This window comes from Fundulus heteroclitus, chromosome 16, assembly GCF_011125445.2.
Source record: "Fundulus heteroclitus isolate FHET01 chromosome 16, MU-UCD_Fhet_4.1, whole genome shotgun sequence".
NCBI classification, from domain to species: Eukaryota; Metazoa; Chordata; class Actinopteri; order Cyprinodontiformes; family Fundulidae; genus Fundulus; species Fundulus heteroclitus.
In genome coordinates this window covers 27,135,087-27,155,623 of record NC_046376.1, presented here as the reverse complement: position 1 = coordinate 27,155,623, position 20,537 = coordinate 27,135,087, and the positions used below count along the sequence as shown (strand labels likewise).

At 39.8% G+C, this 20,537-nt stretch overlaps 1 protein-coding gene and 1 long non-coding RNA gene across 2 annotated transcripts; one reads left to right on the top strand and one right to left on the bottom strand.

Annotated features, from left to right (window-relative positions):
• Window positions 1–760: 760 nt before the first annotated feature.
• On the bottom strand, window positions 761–8,343 carry LOC105916076 (3-mercaptopyruvate sulfurtransferase). The gene is made up of 2 exons (XM_036148324.1): window positions 7,686–8,343; window positions 761–2,069 (listed from the first exon to the last, which is right to left on the bottom strand). The coding sequence occupies exons 1-2, from the start codon at window positions 8,272–8,274 to the stop codon at window positions 1,771–1,773; spliced, it is 888 nt and encodes a 295-aa protein (XP_036004217.1). The 5' UTR covers window positions 8,275–8,343; the 3' UTR covers window positions 761–1,770.
• A 1,964-nt stretch (window positions 8,344–10,307) lies between these two features.
• On the top strand, window positions 10,308–10,497 carry LOC118566386. Its single transcript, XR_004932974.1, has 2 exons — window positions 10,308–10,346; window positions 10,419–10,497. It is a non-coding gene; the product is annotated as an uncharacterized LOC118566386 (long non-coding RNA).
• Window positions 10,498–20,537: the final 10,040 nt, after the last annotated feature.

Sequence of the window (20,537 nt, the reverse complement as noted above, 5' to 3'; positions counted from 1 at the left end):
GACAGGATAATCTCTTGTGACATGAAACTGTTGCTTTTACTGGAATTGCAAATGGTCTTCGAAAAAATTGCGAAATGAAAGTCATGACAAAGTTTCTCAAAAGCATTGAAGGGGACATTGTCTGATCAGTTGATACCATAAAGCAGATTTTTGACATCATGCAAAGCTCTATCTGCAGAAAAACAAACACCCTGAATAAACCTCCACCACTTTGAAACATGGTGGTGGCAGCATCATGCTGTGGGGGTTCTTTCATTTCAGCAGGAACCCCTTGGTTGTACACCCCACAAATATAGCCTTTATGGAAGACAGTCAAGCAGAAAGCCCCTGCTGAAAGAAAGCCATATGAAGGTCCATCTGTAGAGGACACAGCAAACAAACAGGTTGCAGTAGATGCTGTGGTCAGATGTAACCAAAAATGGACATTACTGATCAACATTCGAAATACTCTACGGTTAAAAATACTCTGAACACACCATTCCCACCATGAAACATGGTTATCACAGCATCATACTGTGGGGATGATTCTCAAAATGACAAAGACATCTGGAGAGAAAATGACTGTAGCTCCCCAGAAGAACGTAATAAGATGTGAAGCTGGGTTTGAATGAAATTTCAAACCTAACAGAACCTGGTAATGAGAAAAGACTAATTTTACTGGTAGGAATTGTACGGGATGCAGTGGGATTTGTGCTGCTGATTATTCAACCCAGCTTCCTAGATGGGAGTCACTATGTGATAAAAAAAAAACAGACTTCAACAGATTTATTTTGTATTTCTTATTAATAATAAAAAAAAATACATAGAGAGATTTAGTAGCTTTGATGCTTTGGGATACAAAACAATGTTCTGCAGCAGAGCCCCTGTGAACATATATATATTATTTGCATATAGTAGTCATGCTTATTTGCTGTTTATCTTTCCACCACGATTCCCATTTATTCTCATGTGCTCACATTTATTCCAACAAAATCCAGCATTATCTGACACCCTAAACAATGGTTACAAAGAACCATTTCACACTGAAGCATTACTTCAACAGAAATGTAACAGTTGCTAGAAAAAAATACTTTATGGTAAGTTAAATTAGACACATTAAAGGCACTTCTATGGACTCTTGATGCAGCAGCATTGGTTGGCAAATAAAATATTTTAACATTGACACAAAAGCTGTTAGGAAAGCCTGCGTTACTTTCACCCATAAAGGTAGAAACATATTCAGGAAATTAGAATTTACGTTACATTGATGCTCGTATATCAGATTAAAAGCGCCATTTGACAATAACCTTCAAGCAGCTAGTAAATGTAATTCTCATTCAGCCCACGTTTCTGTATTACATTTTTTAATTTCTATTTTAATCTCGAAAGTATAACTATAAGCAGAAAATCACAACAAATAACAGAAATAAAGACTTGTAAATATCAGTCTATGTGTAATTAATATGTGTTCTGATACAAATTATCTTTTCTGTAATGTTCAAGTTTGTTAAATATGACCATATTTTTGAGTTAACATGTTGAAACCAGATATTTACATACACAAAGACAGTTTTCCTTTGAGTTTCTGTCTTTTTTTTTTTTTGGTGAGTTAGGAATAAGGAAGGAAAACATTTTATTCTCACTTTCTTCAAATTCAGAAAAAATGCTTATGATTGCTGGGCAAATTCAATCACCTATATAGTTATACAAAATTACATTAAAAATAAAATGCACAGCTTGAATTGATGGATATTCTATTTGCAAAGAACAAATGGAAGTTGGTCATATGAATCATCCCTTCTTTCCCTCCCTCTCTGAAATGATGTACTCTGGAGGGGCCCTTTTGAAAAATTCCCCCCACGATCCATCATAAAGCCCGATCCCAGAGTACCCAAGCCGGTGAGCTGCCAGAATAACATGACAAGCTGTGACTCCAGAACCGCAGGAAGCCCAGAGAGGCTTCTCCAGGTCCACTCCGGCCTCCTTGAAGAGTTTGGCCAGGGTCTCGGTGCCGTGATGCTTTCCAGACGAATCCAGGAAAGACGTGAAGGGCATGTTGATTGCTCCAGGGAAATGTCCAGAGACAGAATCTGAGATGGGAAGACAAAGAGGTGTGAAAAAGTGTAAACATTATTTGTTAGTTAATGAATAATGTTCTGTTGTTTTCATAAACTGGTACAATGCGCCTTAAATATGCATTTTTGCTTTGGTCTTTATATGTTATGTATCTATCATAAAAGTGTCAAAATTTTTCTAAGATGAACCCAGAATGCACACCAAACACACAAAGCTATTTACTGAGAGTTTATTGACAGAAAGATGATGAAATCAAAGAGGCTGGACTGGACTAGAACTGGGGTGTAGATGAGAGCAGGAGCTGACGGACCGGAGAGAGTTCTTGAGAGCAGGGCTGCTGGAGCACAGAGGAGACAGGAAACCCAGCAGCTGGCAGAGACTTGACTTGAGGCACAGAGGAGACTGGAAACCCAGCACCTGGCAGAGGCTTGACTTGAGGCACAGAGGAGACAGGAAACCCAGCAGCTGACAGAGGCTTGACTTGAGGCACAGAGGAGACTGGAAAACCAGCAGCTGGCAGAGGCCTATAGAAGCTTAGAGGTGGCAGGAAAATCCAGCAGCTAGCAGAGGCCTTACTTGAAGCTCAGATGAGGCAGGTAAATCTAGCAGCTAGCAGAGGATTGAAGCAGAGAGGTGGCAGGTTGATCCAGCGGCAAGCAGAGGCCTTACTTGAAACTCAGAGGTGAGATAGGAAATTCCAGAAGCAGGAAGAGAGTTAACTTGAGACACAGAGGTGGCAGGATTCCAGCAGCAAGCAGGGGCAAAACAGGTTGACAGACGTGAAGTGAGTGGAGACTGATGACGAACCGACAGGGAAGAGAAGACTGAGGGAGGCTTTTGTAGGAAGGCTGGCAGGTAGAGTGAGTGCTGACTAATTAGTGTCCAACAGATTGCTCCCCAGGCGCCGCACATGGCAGCCCACTGCCCCCAAGGGTGATGGGTTAAAAGCAGAGAACAAATTTCGTTGTAATATATGTTTCAATGTATGTTTCAATGACAATAAAGATGATATTACTATTACTATTACTAGGTGTAACAGATTGCTGAGGGAGTGAAGGGTGAGCTGAGTGAGCGGAGGAACTGAAAAACAACAGGGCAAAAAAGGCCAGACCAAAACTGAACCATGATAAAAAGCCTACGCGCAAAGAAAACAGTTAATGTGTAATCACTGGGGCAATTTAAAAAGACAAAGGGATGGCCACCCAACTCTGGAGGTGCTTAAGCCTTGTTGGGAAAAGGGTAGAGAGTTTTGGAGGAACAATAGGTGTCACAATTAATGAATTTGATCTTGATCAGATTAACATAAATCAGACAGTTCCATTAGCGTTTGTATCAACAAATATTATAATTATGTGCAGCTATATACAGATGCTTCAAAAGAAACAGCTATCAGGTTGGAATAGCTGTCATTGTACCTCGGTTTGGCATCAATGTAGGGAAAAGAGTTATTGATGGTATTTCAGTTTAGAAAAGGAGAAATGTTGTCAATATTATTAGCTTTGCAGTGGATTGAAGAGGTCAGACCATTAAAATCTCTAATTTGTTCAGATTCCGTTTTTTTCATTGGCCAGTTTGCAGCATAGCCAGTCAGAAGGTTGACCATGTTGTGCCATCAAGCCATGAGGAAAAATCAGACTGAGTTGTAAGAAAAGAAGTTTGTGACTTTTACAGGCACCAAGGAACTGCCCCCTGAGCAGGGTGCCTTTGCTATAAAGGCTTGCTGCCCACAGACAGTCGCCCTCATTTCCCATTACTACGTGGGTGCAACATTGGGGAGAAACTCTCATCATCCTCTGCAGAGCAGAGGACCTGACTGAGTTCAGAGAACTGCCAGCTAGATCGAAGCTAAGTCTGCAGTCTTTCTCCTGTGTAACGAGTAAAAGAATCCATCCATGTCGAAACCAGCCTTGTGATGTTTTTTTCAGCTGTTGCAGGAAAGCTGACTTGAAACGGCGTGGAGCGGTCTCCTTGCCTGTAGCCAGGCCAAGTTGAGAGGAAAAGCTGATCTGAAATTGCCCGCTGCAACCGGCTCAAAGACTCACAGGAGCAGCTGCGCCAGGCCCCACTTCCCCATGCTGTAAACCCCCTTTACAGGCCTGAGACCCGCACAGAGGACCGAAACTGCCCCTTAACGTCACGAATGGCTGCTGATCAGACAACCAACCTTCTCCCTCCCTGCTTCAACTGCTTCCAACTGGATGCCCAAAGTGAACTGAACTGACACAGAGACACCAACAGGTTTGGCATAGTTGAACAGGAAAAGTTAAATGGTTTATTTAGAACGGTGTACTTTATGGTTTCGCATGAAACCAAGCGTTGCAGATGTACAGTTATAAACTTAATTTCCACAAGAGTTTTATATATTCAGACCTCTCAACTTTTATCAAAAGTTAGGAGTGAGATTATGCTAATTTGGGGGCGGGGCTTGTTTGGGGGCGGGGCTAACCGGACCCTGGAAGAGCCGGTGGAGTCAACTCCATCTCATTTTTATCCCACCAGACATTGAAGTAGACATGTATTACTTGTGTTAAAAAGAGAAAGAGACATATTAATACTTTATTGTTCAGTTAATGGATTAAAACATAAATAATACACAATTGTTTAAATAATACTGAATAAAATTAAGTAGATTTTAATTATTGACCGAATTATTACACTGTTACACATTCATCTATGGGTTGTTTATCATTGTGAATCTATAACATGATTGGTGAATCAGGCTGAGTTTCATCAAGCCTTTATGATCCCCTCAGCAGCAACACTGAAGCACACAGAGGTTCCCGCTGCGTCTTTACGCACGATCCTGCTGCTGATGTGTCCCTCCTTTCAGCTCAATGCACTTCTAGACTGTTACAGTTTATAACATTCTCATCACCTTTCACAGCGACAGGTTTCTCAGTCAGTCACCGCGCTGACTAGACAAATCTCTATTGCTCTCGTCAGTGCGCTCTGGGCGCACTGACGCCCAGAGCGCACCGCTCCGAGGGAAAGGAGGGGAGGGAGAGGAGCAAGCGCGGAGGCACAGAAATACGGTGCATGTAGTTAAAAAATGCAGAATGAATAAAAACAAAACGTATAAACAGACCAAGTGGCGTTTTAAACTGCATCTGGTTAGCAGAACTGTTTTTATGATCAGCGTGCAGCCATGACTGGTTCTGAATGAACCGGTCATCTCGCAGCAGCTCTCCCTCCGCCCCCTCCCCTCCTGTGTACGCGGTACAGGACCTTACCGGCTTATTTTCACCACTGTTAAGACTAAAATTATTCATAACTCTGATCACTCTTCCTGCTGCTCTGTTAACACGAACTGCAGCAGGAATTACTGATGGCCACAAGTTGTGAAAGAAGCTGAAACAGCTCAGCAGAAGGCGGAGTTTTGTCGTCCGCAGCCCAGATGGGCTTTGTGATTTTTATGCGTGAAAAATGCCATGTTTGCGTGTGAAATGTCTTGTGTTGCGTGTGAGCGTGTGAAGTTAGTGAAATGCGTGTGTCACACGGTCAATGCGTGAGAGTTGAGAGCTATGTATATTGATGGGATATTAATGTTTGTGTTTTCCGGACCGGTCATTATGAGCACAATACAACTTGAAGCCTTTTTTAATTAGCGCCGAATGTTCGCTAGCATAATGCTATTAGCTTCCTGTGCTATTATCATTCAGGCTACCACGCAACTACGGTTAAACATAAGGTTATTTACGTTTCGCTCCACCATCGTTCGATAGTGCTATGAGCATTATTACCACATTACTGCCAAATTAATAAGGAAAATTAATGTTGATTTAATAGTGTTTTTGTATAACTTCAGGAATAACTGATTTTAGTGACTGATCGCTACAGTGCCCCCTAGCTTCCTGGAGGTATAATCGCATTAATAAAATCAAGCGTTCTAAAGATACTGATTTCTACTGAGCAAAATCATTCTTTAAAATGTAATTTTAACAAATAATGTTTTGGTTAACTCAGGATTTGCTTAGTGAATGGGTTGAAACTAGTGCTGCCAAACGATTACAAATTTTAATGGCTATTAATCGCATAATTTTAATAGTTAACTCGAGATTAATCAAAAATTAATTACATATTTTATCTTTTCATTTCTGAAAGTGTAAAAGCCTATTTGGGCATTTTAATATGCAATTTTGCAATAAATGACACTAGTAAAAAACATGCTTGTACAAAGCATATTATAATTTTTTTTATTTTCAAACACTTTTCAGAATTGGAATGAAAACATCCTGGTGCAATAAAATGTTAAACTCTGGCCAATAATGGCTAAATCACTAATCATGACGCCCTGATGTTTACACAATGTGTAAACAAATGTGTAAATAAATATTTCATGCCGACATATTTTTTTTTGCCTCTTAAACAAAGATAGACATGGTATTAAGCATTTACATATAAAGTAATACTAATTTTAAATTTTAATAAAGTCCGAAGTTTTATAATTTTTTTCTCTCTCTCACACACATCTAATCCTGAGCTTTCACACCAACAACAATAACTTTGCATATTTTTGCATGCTGTTTATATCCACGTTCATACAGTTTAAAGCCTGGAAAAAGATTTAAAATTTCCAGGTCATTCCAGAGTCTTATATTTTGCTCGCAACTGGGCAGGAGCTTAATACCCTTGAACAAGAAATGTTTAGCACAGCTTTGTGACACTGTAACTCCAGGGTACTGCGTTTGGCAACGTGATTCAGCCTTAGTTTGTCAAATACAAAGACAACAAATTAATAAGCATTAAATTATGGTTTATGGGTTGGGATTCTGCAAGGTTATCAGCATGTAAAAACTCATCTTCAGAACCAATCTCTACTCAAAATGGTGATCTGCACCGCGTAATCTACTTTCAGCAGTTATCACCGGTTATTGTAGCCGGAAAATGCAGAAAATACGAGCAGATTTCCCTCCCTCTGTCTTTACTGCCTCGGCTCCTATGTAAGTCTAGAGGAGGATGCGCTCCAGCGCATAATGAGGCGGAGGGATATTTCAGCTGGTTATACTCACCGTGTCTGTAATGCGATGGCGTCACTTATTTTAGAGCCCAAATAAGCGACTTCACTTTCAGAAACAAATCCAAAAACAACTGCAACCCGCAACTCATGAAATTTACAAGCGACTTTAGAAAAAACAAGCCCAAAGTCGTATGAAATAAGCGGTCTTGGCAACAGTGAGCTGAGGGTCTGTTTTGCTACAGTCTCTAGCTTTCTTGGAATAAAGCGCTCAGGGTAAAAAAACAAAACAAAACAGCCTGGACAGCTCTGCGGGAAAAAAAGAAGTGATTAACGGGCGTCAAAAAAAATGTTGCTGTTAGGTCTAACAAAGTTAACACGTTAAAACTGACAGGCCTAGTTGAAACACATACCAAAGGTTCAGAATTAGTTAAGCTAATTTAACCTGATTCCGCATTCTTTAAGATGAGCTTTGGCTCTTTGACTTAGATCTGCAATGAACCAGGATTCACTGAATCATTCTGATCGTGATGATCAACCATTTTTGTCTTTTGTCATTTATTTGAATGCACCATTAGAGGCCGCACAACATCCATCCAAGGGCTGCAAATATTGAGCCATGCACTACTTCTTTCTGGCTAACCTCAAGACCCGTAAAATAAACTGCACTCCTCACCTTCTCTGGGTTCTGGGTCGGTGCCCCGGAACCTGCCAGCAGACCTGGCGTCCACCACCTGGACCTGCTTGGTCTTGATGTTCTCCAGCACATCCTCGAAGCTCTTCACCCAGGACTGATTCAGGCTCGCCTGGAAGTCTCTCCGCTCCGGCTTGCTGTAGTCGGAGGTCACCGGGTGACCCTCAGCCAGCCAGTTCTTCAAGCCTCCGTCCAGCACCGACACCGAGCCGAGCCCGAACACCCGGAACATCCACCACACTCTGGGCGCGCTGAACGAGCCGAAGTCGCTGGTGTCGTAGACCACGACGTGGGTGTCGTTCCCGATGCCGAGCTCTCCCACGTACCGGGAGAAGTCGCTGGACGTCGGCAGCATGTGGTCATACGGGGAGCTCTTATCGCAGCATTCGTCGATGTCGAAGAACGACGCTCCCGGGATATGTTTCTGACTGAACTCCTCTCTGGCGACCCGCTTGCTTTTCGGCAGGTACCAGGACCCGTCCAGAATACGCAGTTTTGGACCGACGAGTTTGGTTTTGACAGCGTTGGCCAGCCACTGAGCGGAGACCACAGCACGGATCTGAGCAGCCATGGCAGACAGCTGATTAATGTCAACAACCTGCGCCTGGCTTCCGTCCTTTATCTTTTAACTATCTTGTTTACTTTTTTCTTCTTCTTGGGTTTATTGGCGGTTGGCAAACAACGGAATTGGTGCATTTAGCGCCACCTGCTGGTTTGGAGTGTAGACCAGAATGTCACTCAGATTAAATTCTATTATATCACTGTGTTAATTTAAGATAATCAAATATTATTTGATAACTTTGACTTTTCAAATGATTTCTAAATAATTCAACTAAATCTAGATTTACTTTAATTCCATTAATATTTTGGATCAGCTCATTGATTTTTTTCTTCCTCGTGTTTTCAAAAAAACACAGCTACAACACTTTAACTTGGGCTTTTCTGATTTCGATTTCCAAACTTAAAACTTTTTGTAAAAGGAACATTCAATAGATCATTTACATCCTTCACATATTACAGTATCACTCTATTATGTGACACCGTCATTTCTCTTCCCGTTTTCCCTTCCATTGTAATATTATTGGAACTATGTATTTTAATAAAAGTTTTAGTCATCAAATCTGCCTTTTCTCCATCTTTTACTGCCTGTAACAAAGGGCTCTTCGTTACAAGTTTTTTTACTGCAGTACTCTGTACAGCACATTATGAGCACCTTGGCATTTTAATGAAAGAACTTTAACAATCACTGTACTTAGCAGCACTGCACTTTAAGCGTGGATTTGTACAGAAATAACATTTTGCACAGAAGTTTTAATTATTTATTGGATATGTAAAGACTGTTTTTCGAATTAGCAGTTAGCCTTTGGTTCGGGGCCCTGCACAGCTGCTCCTCTTCAAGAAGTTTGGTCTTTGACTGTGAGGAGAAAATAATTGTTACTTGGATCAACTGAGGTGTACTGTGGGCTAAAACTTAGGTAAATGTGTGTAGTCTCCAGGATCTTTGGACAAATGCTTCTGGGGTCCGGATCCCATTCAAAGGTTCCAGGAGAGGCCATGGGAAGAGAGTAGAGAGTATACATGGGTTTTGTGGTGTTTTCATAAAGGTGATAGAATATAATGTTAAAGTTTTAAACTTGTTTAATAATGGTAAATGATAAATGTATATATTTATGTATTTATATTTGCTAACGTGTATGTATATAGATTGCTGGAATGGCGTAAGCTTATCTATAGGGAATTGATGGTTTAGCCCAGGAACACCTGAAACTATTTAAGGCTATTAGTAGAGAGATCCTGGGCGGCGGTAATGCACATTCAAGTTGTTTGCCAAGTGCCATTAAACATCACAAAGAAGAAGACTTTTTGACATTTAACAACACTTTATTTACAAAAAGTCAAATCAAAGAAAAACAATTTAGTTAAAAAAGTGTCATTTAGTTAAAAATACTTCAATAAGGAGCTTGTTACATTGCGGTTCATTATCTGACACATTACATAAATTCTTGTTAATACGTCATGTTGTGCTATTACACACTGTTTAAAGTTATTTATGTTTAATAAATAACTCTCTGTCTGTTAGGTATTGTCTGGTGAATATCAGCTGAAGGGATGATATTGGGTGTAACGTTTCTGGCACTGGAGCTGCTGATTGCAATCAGCACACATGTGTCTGTCTCCGCCCTGGCTGCTTATAAGCTCTGCTCCTCGCAGCCTCCAGTGCCAGAACGTCTCTAGCCATACGGTGAGCGCTTCCAGCCTTTTTTGAATTCCTGTCTGCCTGTCTGCCTCTCGACCTGTTCTGCCTCTGTTTTTGGAAACCTGCCTGCCCCTTTTGGATTTGTCTGCCTGCCTGGGTCCTGCCTGTCAGCCTCAGAGAACTGGACTGCCTCACCGTGTTTCTGACCCCAGCCTGTCCGTGAGTAAAACGAGTTCGCCTGCCCCCTGTCTGTCTGTGCTTTCTGGATTGTGACCTGGACCTGGACCTGGACGCTCTGTTGGATTCTCCCTTGGAAACCGCTGCCTGAATTAAACGGATTTCCCCCTGACAAAGACCTGGACCGGACCTGGACAAAGAGCCCTGGATAACCCCCTCTCGGACGCCTTCGACAAAAGGAGTCAGAGTTCTGCCCTCAGCACGTCCAGGTTAGTGACCCTACTTCTCTCTCACCAACCTGCCAATATCTGCTGGTCACTAACCTGCGACTCTGCCTTCAGGAGCGGCCAGTCGCAGAGTGCGAGCCGAGCCAGGGGACCGCGCCGCCAGCGTCAAAATAAAGACTGTTAATATTTTGTACTCACTTGTTTTTGGGCATTTCTTGGGTCCTCCTAAATTCATCACATTGGGACAATAGTTGAAAGGAATGATTCGAGCACTGACGTTCTTTTAACAGCAAACTCTGCTCACGTATAGAATAAATGAGTGACAACTTCTCTTCAAGTTCAAGAATTAATAACAGAAATAAAATGAACATCCAAAGAACATCACTATAGCATGCTGTTTATCTGAATTAACACTATTTTTCAATCAACAAATCGTCTCTACTAGGCTAGTGAAACTTATCTAAAACTACAAAGCAAAATGAAGATAAGAAGAAGCTAAGGAACTGCATACAAACAAAAGAAGCAAGGGACAAAATAAAATGGTTGATCATCATCATCAGAATAATTCAGGGAATCCTGGTTCATTGCAGATCTAAGTTAAAGAACCAAAGTTCATCTTACAGAACATAGAATGAGGTTAAATTAGCTTAACTAATTCAGAACAACATTTAGTGTGTGTTTCAACCCATTCACAATGCAAATCCAGAGTTAAACAAAACATTATTTGATAAAATAACATTTTAAAGAATGATTTCTCAGTAAAATTAGTAAACTTTAGAACGCTCGATTTTATTAATGCAATTATACCTCCGGGAAGCTAGGTGTTGCTGTAGTGATCGGTCGCTAAAATTTGTTAATCCTAAAGTTATACAAAACACCATTAAATCAACATTAATACTCCATATTAATGCAGTAATAACTCCCATAACACTATCGAACGATGGTGGAGCAAAACGAAACAAACCTTATGTTTAAAACGAATCATTGGTATCCGGGAAACGTGGATGTTTTCCGGAAGCCAATAGCATTAGATTAGCGGACATTCGGCACTAATTTTAAAATGTTTTGGCTTTAATTTGGTTGTAATGAGTGGACCGGAAAACACAAACATCAATATCCCATCAATGTATAAAACCCTTGTGGAGATAACGTTTGTTATAACTGTAAAAACACACTTGAATTACGTCAGCAATGGCATGGTTTCGAAGAAGCTAGCGGGAGCTGTGTCAGTTAGCTCCCCGTGTTTAAAACACCGTAATCAATCACTTAATCTGGATGACATTAACTTGGCCTCTGGTAATAAAGTAAAAAATCTTGGTGTTATTTCTGACCAAGACATGACATTTAAATCCCATATTAAACAGGTTTCCAGAGATTCCTTTTTTTACCTCTTGAATATTGCCAAAATTAGAAACATTCTGTCCAGGGGTGATGTTGAAAAACTAGTCCATGCATTTGTTACTTCAAGGCTGGACTGTCTTAATTCTTTACTATCAGGAAGTCCACAAAATGCAGTTCAAAGTCTTCAGCTGATCCAAAAATGCTGCAGCAAGAGTTCTGATGAAAATCAACAAGCAGGATCATATTTCTCCTATTTTAGCTTCCCATCATTGGCTTCATTGGCTAGAATTTAAAATTCTTCTTCTAACGTATAAAGCCCTTAATAATCAAGCTCCATCATATATCAGAGCTTTGATTACCCCGTATGTTCTTAACAGAGCACTTCGCTCTCAGACTGCAGGTCTATTGGTGGATCCTAGAGTCTCTAAAAGTAGAATGAGAGGCAGATCCTTTAGTTATCAGGCTCCTCTCCTGTGGAACCAACTCCCAGTTTTGGTCGGAGAGGCAGACACCCCGTTGTCAACGTGAAGACAGAAGTGCAAAAGAACTGTGTGATACACTTAGAAAGTTTGGTTTAACACAACATGTTAAACAACCAACGCACAAACAGGGACATATTTTAGACTTGATCATCACTAATAGTCCGTGGGCCAGAATCTGTAGGGTGAAGTTTCGTATGAACTGTCAGGGGGCCACTTTCTTCCACCGGGAAAAGTTGCTACACATAGCAGTAATCTCAAAACACCAATGTTCCCACGTTTTCTCTTGCACATTAATAAGTTATAGGCGATAAAAAATCTAAACTATGGCGCTCCGGACCAAGAGGTCACGTGATTTGTTTTTGGCTGCTCAGCCAATCCGATCGCTGTATTGTCAGCTAAGCGTGTTCAACCGTTCATCATGGCTGCGCCTGTAAAGAGTGGTAAACATTTGTTTCCAGACGAAGAAAGCCCAATAATAGTATTTTGTGGCGCCAGTTGGCAAAGATCTTGATTGCAAGGAAAAAATAAATTGCCCAGAGCATCCATCATTCATTTTCTAACACGCTTATCCCTGCTGGGTTCGTAAGGGGTGCTGGTGTCTATGGGCCAGGTGTCAATGGGCGAAAGGTGGGGTACAACATGGACCGGTGTCGTGCCAAACTAGTTATCCCCGCCAGAATGTGTATCCCCTGCATCGGGAGCGCACATTCAGCTTGCTTAACGTATACAGTCAACTCCGCCTCATTTCCAGCCAATTCGGCGTGAAAATAAAAATGTTTTAGTTCTCTTAACGAAATATAGGAATAGTCCGGTTAAAATTGAAAATGTAACACTTGTTAGTGCGATCATAAGGGATTGCTATGTCGCTTAAAACTAGACTGATCACTTAGTATAACACGTTCTGAGAAAGTAAACGGCTCTGTGGCCATCTCCAGATGTTTCACGAAAATATTAGCTTTATGTCATTAGATTGTCGCATTGTCTGTCTGCTGAAACTAAAAACCCACCTTCCTGAGTCCATCACAGCTACTTGTTCGTTTATTTATTTATTTATTTTTATTTTTGAGATAGACCTGCATGAATAGATCATATAAAGCTGATATCAAGTATGATCAAATGAACACAGAATAAAGTTACTACCAAAATTATCAGATCTAAAGATATTTTAATTCAACCAAGAACCATATTAAGAAAAAAAAGATGTCGCTTTTTAAAAAAATAGAAAAATGTATTTCATTTCAATTTTATTAGAATAGGGTGTTATTAAATATTTTGACTTCACATTAAACGTTTTATTGATTTCAAGCACTGCAGCCCATTGTTATAAGTGCTGACCACACAGTTTGGTCTGAAAGTTTTCATCTCTAAGGAAACCCAGCAGGTTGCATCAAGTCTCTCCAAGCAGCATTCACTTCTCCTGAAAGAGTGTAGAGCCACAGTGGCATTGTGGCTCTGCATTGTTGATGGCTTTGCAGCAATCCCTCATACTGAGCAAGCATGAAGCAACAGTGGTTTCATATTTAAATTTACACTGCTATCTTTAGGATGTGAGTATTTATCCTTGCATTTTTTACTGGGTTTTTGAGGCACTAGTGGCTAATTTTTTGAAAGTAGGCTGAAAGGAAAGGGGGTATGTGAGAGAGGAAGACATGCGGTAAAGGACCTCAGGTTGCATTGAGGAATAGGGTCTTCTGTATGTAGATAGAAAAAAAAAAAATATATATATGTACAGCATATATATATATATATATATATATATATATATATATATATATATATATATATATATATATATATATATATATATAAACTGTTAGCTCTATAAATGAAGAAATTACAGGGGGATACAAAAAATATCGGGTTCCAGCCTGCCAGAATATGTATCCCCTTCCAAAATGGGCTATGAGTTTCCCACATTCTTGAGTTTTGGCACATAAACATCTCTTATGATCACCAACAACTGCAGAAAATTTTAATCTGTTAGCTCTTTAAATGAAGAAGTAACAGGGGGATACAAAAAATATCGGGGTCCAGCCTGCCAGAATATGTATCCCCTTCCAAAATGGACTAAGAGTTTCCCACATTGTTGAGTTTTGGCACATAAACATCTCTTATGATCACCAACAACTGCAGAAAATTTGAAGCTGTTAGCTCCTTAAATGAATAAGTTACAGGGGGATACAAAAAATATCGGGTTCCAGCCTGCCAGAATATGTATCCCCTTCCAAAATAGACTAAGAGTTTCCCACACTATTGAGTTTTGGCACATAAACATCTCTTATGATCACCAACAACTGCAGAACATTTGAAGCTGTTAGCTCCTTAAATGAATAAGTTACAGGGGGATACAAAAAGTATCGGGTTCCAGCCTGCCAGAATATGTATCCCCTTCCAAAATAGACTAAGAGTTTCCCCACACTATTGAGTTTTGGCACATAAACATCTCTTATGATCACCAACAACTGCAGAACATTTGAAGCTGTTAGCTCTTTAAATGAATAAGTTACAGGGGGATACAAAAAATATCGGGTTCCAGCCTGCCAGAATATGTATCCCCTTCCAAAATGGACTAAGAGTTTCGCACAATATTGAGTTTTGGCACATAAACATCTCTTATGATCACCAAAAAGTGCAGAAAATTTGAAGCTGTTAGCTCTTTAAATGAATAAGTTACAGGGGGATACAAAAAATATCGGGTTCCAGCCTGCCAGAATATGTATCCCCTTCCAAAATGGACTAATAGTTTCCCACACTATTGAGTTTTGGCACATAAACATCTCTTATGATCACCAACAACTGCAGAAAATTTGAAGCTGTTAGCTCCTTAAATGAATAAGTTACAGGGTGATACAAAAAAGATCGGGTTCCAGCCTGCCAGAATATGTATCCCCTTCCAAAATTGACTAAGAGTTTCCCACATTCTTGAGTTTTGGCACATAAACATCTCTTATGATCACCAAAAAGTGCAGAAAATTTGAAGCTGTTAGCTCTTTAAATGAATAAGTTACAGGGGGGATACAAAAAATATCGGGTTCCAGCCTGCCAGAATATGTATCCCCTTCCAAAATGGACTAAGAGTTTCCCACACTATTGAGTTTTGGCACATAAACATCTCGTATGATCACCAACAACTGCAGAAAATTTGAAGCTGTTAGCTCTTTAAATGAATAAGTTACAGGGGGATACAAAAAATATCGGGTTCCAGCCTGCCAGAATATGTATCCCCTTCCAAAATGGACTAAGAGTTTCGCACATTATTGAGTTTTGGCACATAAACATCTCTTATGATCACCAAAAACTGCAGAAAATTTGAAGCTGTTAGCTCTTTAAATGAATAAGTTACAGGGGGATACAAAAAATATCGGGTTCCAGCCTGCCAGAATATGTATCCCCTTCCAAAATGGACTAAGAGTTTCCCACACTATTGAGTTTTGGCACAAAAACATCTCTTATGATCACCAACAACTGCAGAAAATTTAAAGCTGTTAGCTCTCTAAATGAAGAAGTTACAGGGGGGATACAAAAAATATCGGGGTCCAGCCTGCCAGAATATGTATCCCCTTCCAAAATGGACTAAGAGTTTCCCACATTATTGAGTTTTGGCACATAAACATCTCTTATGATCACCAACAACTGCAGAAAATTTGAAGCTGTTAGCTCCTTAAATGAATAAGTTACAGGGTGATACAAAAAAGATCGGGTTCCAGCCTGCCAGAATATGTATCCCCTTCCAAAATTGACTAAGAGTTTCCCACATTCTTGAGTTTTGGCACATAAACATCTCTTATGATCACCAAAAAGTGCAGAAAATTTGAAGCTGTTAGCTCTTTAAATGAATAAGTTACAGGGGGATACAAAAAATATCGGGTTCCAGCCTGCCAGAATATGTATCCCCTTCCAAAATGGACTAAGAGTTTCCCACACTATTGAGTTTTGGCACATAAACATCTCGTATGATCACCAACAACTGCAGAAAATTTGAAGCTGTTAGCTCTTTAAATGAATAAGTTACAGGGGGATACAAAAAATATCGGGTTCCAGCCTGCCAGAATATGTATCCCCTTCCAAAATGGACTAAGAGTTTCGCACATTATTGAGTTTTGGCACATAAACATCTCTTATGATCACCAAAAACTGCAGAAAATTTGAAGCTGTTAGCTCTTTAAATGAATAAGTTACAGGGGGATACAAAAAATATCGGGTTCCAGCCTGCCAGAATATGTATCCCCTTCCAAAATGGGCTATGAGTTTCCCACACTATTGAGTTTTGGCACATAAACATCTCTTATGATCACCAACAACTGCAGAAAATTTAAAGCTGTTAGCTCTCTAAAGGAAGAAGTTACAGGGGGGATACAAAAAATATCGGGGTCAGCCTGCCAGAATATGTATCCCCTTCCAAAATGGACTAAGAGTTTCCCACACTATTGAGTTTTGGCACATAAACATCTCTTATGATCACCAACAACTGCAGAAAATTTGAAGCTGTTAGCTCCTTAAATGAATAAGTTACAGGGTGATACAAAAAAGATCGGGTTCCAGCCTGCCAGAATATGTATCCCCTTCCAAAATTGACTAAGAGTTTCCCACATTCTTGAGTTTTGGCACATAAACATCTCTTATGATCACCAAAAAGTGCAGAAAATTTGAAGCTGTTAGCTCTTTAAATGAATAAGTTACAGGGGGATACAAAAAATATCGGGTTCCAGCCTGCCAGAATATGTATCCCCTTCCAAAATGGACTAAGAGTTTCCCACACTATTGAGTTTTGGCACATAAACATCTCGTATGATCACCAACAACTGCAGAAAATTTGAAGCTGTTAGCTCTTTAAATGAATAAGTTACAGGGGGATACAAAAAATATCGGGTTCCAGCCTGCCAGAATATGTATCCCCTTCCAAAATGGACTAAGAGTTTCGCACATTATTGAGTTTTGGCACATAAACATCTCTTATGATCACCAAAAACTGCAGAAAATTTGAAGCTGTTAGCTCTTTAAATGAATAAGTTACAGGGGGATACAAAAAATATCGGGTTCCAGCCTGCCAGAATATGTATCCCCTTCCAAAATGGGCTATGAGTTTCCCACACTATTGAGTTTTGGCACATAAACATCTCTTATGATCACCAACAACTGCAGAAAATTTAAAGCTGTTAGCTCTCTAAATGAAGAAGTTACAGGGGGGATACAAAAAATATCGGGGTCAGCCTGCCAGAATATGTATCCCCTTCCAAAATGGACTAAGAGTTTCCCACACTATTGAGTTTTGGCACAAAAACATCTCTTATGATCACCAACAACTGCAGAAAATTTAAAGCTGTTAGCTCTCTAAATGAAGAAGTTACAGGGGGGATACAAAAAATATCGGGGTCCAGCCTGCCAGAATATGTATCCCCTTCCAAAATGGACTAAGAGTTTCCCACACTATTGAGTTTTGGCACATAAACATCTCTTATGATCACCAACAACTGCAGAAAATTTGAAGCTGTTAGCTCCTTAAATGAATAAGTTACAGGGTGATACAAAAAAGATCGGGTTCCAGCCTGCCAGAATATGTATCCCCTTCCAAAATTGACTAAGAGTTTCCCACATTCTTGAGTTTTGGCACATAAACATCTCTTATGATCACCAAAAAGTGCAGAAAATTTGAAGCTGTTAGCTCTTTAAATGAATAAGTTACAGGGGGATACAAAAAATATCGGGTTCCAGCCTGCCAGAATATGTATCCCCTTCCAAAATGGACTAAGAGTTTCCCACACTATTGAGTTTTGGCACATAAACATCTCGTATGATCACCAACAACTGCAGAAAATTTGAAGCTGTTAGCTCTTTAAATGAATAAGTTACAGGGGGATACAAAAAATATCGGGTTCCAGCCTGCCAGAATATGTATCCCCTTCCAAAATGGACTAAGAGTTTCGCACAATATTGAGTTTTGGCACATAAACATCTCTTATGATCACCAAAAAGTGCAGAAAATTTGAAGCTGTTAGCTCTTTAAATGAATAAGTTACAGGGGGATACAAAAAATATCGGGTTCCAGCCTGCCAGAATATGTATCCCCTTCCAAAATGGACTAATAGTTTCCCACACTATTGAGTTTTGGCACATAAACATCTCTTATGATCACCAACAACTGCAGAAAATTTGAAGCTGTTAGCTCCTTAAATGAATAAGTTACAGGGTGATACAAAAAAGATCGGGTTCCAGCCTGCCAGAATATGTATCCCCTTCCAAAATTGACTAAGAGTTTCCCACATTCTTGAGTTTTGGCACATAAACATCTCTTATGATCACCAAAAAGTGCAGAAAATTTGAAGCTGTTAGCTCTTTAAATGAATAAGTTACAGGGGGATACAAAAAATATCGGGTTCCAGCCTGCCAGAATATGTATCCCCTTCCAAAATGGACTAAGAGTTTCCCACACTATTGAGTTTTGGCACATAAACATCTCGTATGATCACCAACAACTGCAGAAAATTTGAAGCTGTTAGCTCTTTAAATGAATAAGTTACAGGGGGATACAAAAAATATCGGGTTCCAGCCTGCCAGAATATGTATCCCCTTCCAAAATGGACTAAGAGTTTCGCACATTATTGAGTTTTGGCACATAAACATCTCTTATGATCACCAAAAACTGCAGAAAATTTGAAGCTGTTAGCTCTTTAAATGAATAAGTTACAGGGGGATACAAAAAATATCGGGTTCCAGCCTGCCAGAATATGTATCCCCTTCCAAAATGGGCTATGAGTTTCCCACACTATTGAGTTTTGGCACATAAACATCTCTTATGATCACCAACAACTGCAGAAAATTTGAAGCTGTTAGCTCCTTAAATGAATAAGTTACAGGGTGATACAAAAAAGATCGGGTTCCAGCCTGCCAGAATATGTATCCCCTTCCAAAATGGACTAAGAGTTTCCCACACTATTGAGTTTTGGCACATAAACATCTCTTATGATCACCAACAACTGCAGAAAATTTGAAGCTGTTAGCTCCTTAAATGAATAAGTTACAGGGTGATACAAAAAAGATCGGGTTCCAGCCTGCCAGAATATGTATCCCCTTCCAAAATTGACTAAGAGTTTCCCACATTCTTGAGTTTTGGCACATAAACATCTCTTATGATCACCAAAAAGTGCAGAAAATTTGAAGCTGTTAGCTCTTTAAATGAATAAGTTACAGGGGGATACAAAAAATATCGGGTTCCAGCCTGCCAGAATATGTATCCCCTTCCAAAATGGACTAAGAGTTTCCCACACTATTGAGTTTTGGCACATAAACATCTCGTATGATCACCAACAACTGCAGAAAATTTGAAGCTGTTAGCTCTTTAAATGAATAAGTTACAGGGGGATACAAAAAATATCGGGTTCCAGCCTGCCAGAATATGTATCCCCTTCCAAAATGGACTAAGAGTTTCGCACATTATTGAGTTTTGGCACATAAACATCTCTTATGATCACCAAAAACTGCAGAAAATTTGAAGCTGTTAGCTCTTTAAATGAATAAGTTACAGGGGGATACAAAAAATATCGGGTTCCAGCCTGCCAGAATATGTATCCCCTTCCAAAATGGGCTATGAGTTTCCCACACTATTGAGTTTTGGCACATAAACATCTCTTATGATCACCAACAACTGCAGAAAATTTGAAGCTGTTAGCTCCTTAAATGAATAAGTTACAGGGTGATACAAAAAAGATCGGGTTCCAGCCTGCCAGAATATGTATCCCCTTCCAAAATTGACTAAGAGTTTCCCACATTCTTGAGTTTTGGCACATAAACATCTCTTATGATCACCAAAAAGTGCAGAAAATTTGAAGCTGTTAGCTCTTTAAATGAATAAGTTACAGGGGGATACAAAAAATATCGGGTTCCAGCCTGCCAGAATATGTATCCCCTTCCAAAATGGACTAAGAGTTTCCCAAACTATTGAGTTTTGGCACATAAACATCTCGTATGATCACCAACAACTGCAGAAAATTTGAAGCTGTTAGCTCTTTAAATGAATAAGTTACAGGGGGATACAAAAAATATCGGGTTCCAGCCTGCCAGAATATGTATCCCCTTCCAAAATGGACTAAGAGTTTCGCACATTATTGAGTTTTGGCACATAAACATCTCTTATGATCACCAAAAACTGCAGAAAATTTGAAGCTGTTAGCTCTTTAAATGAATAAGTTACAGGGGGATACAAAAAATATCGGGTTCCAGCCTGCCAGAATATGTATCCCCTTCCAAAATGGGCTATGAGTTTCCCACACTATTGAGTTTTGGCACATAAACATCTCTTATGATCACCAACAACTGCAGAAAATTTGAAGCTGTTAGCTCCTTAAATGAATAAGTTACAGGGGGATACAAAAAATATCGGGTTCCAGCCTGCCAGAATATGTATCCCCTTCCA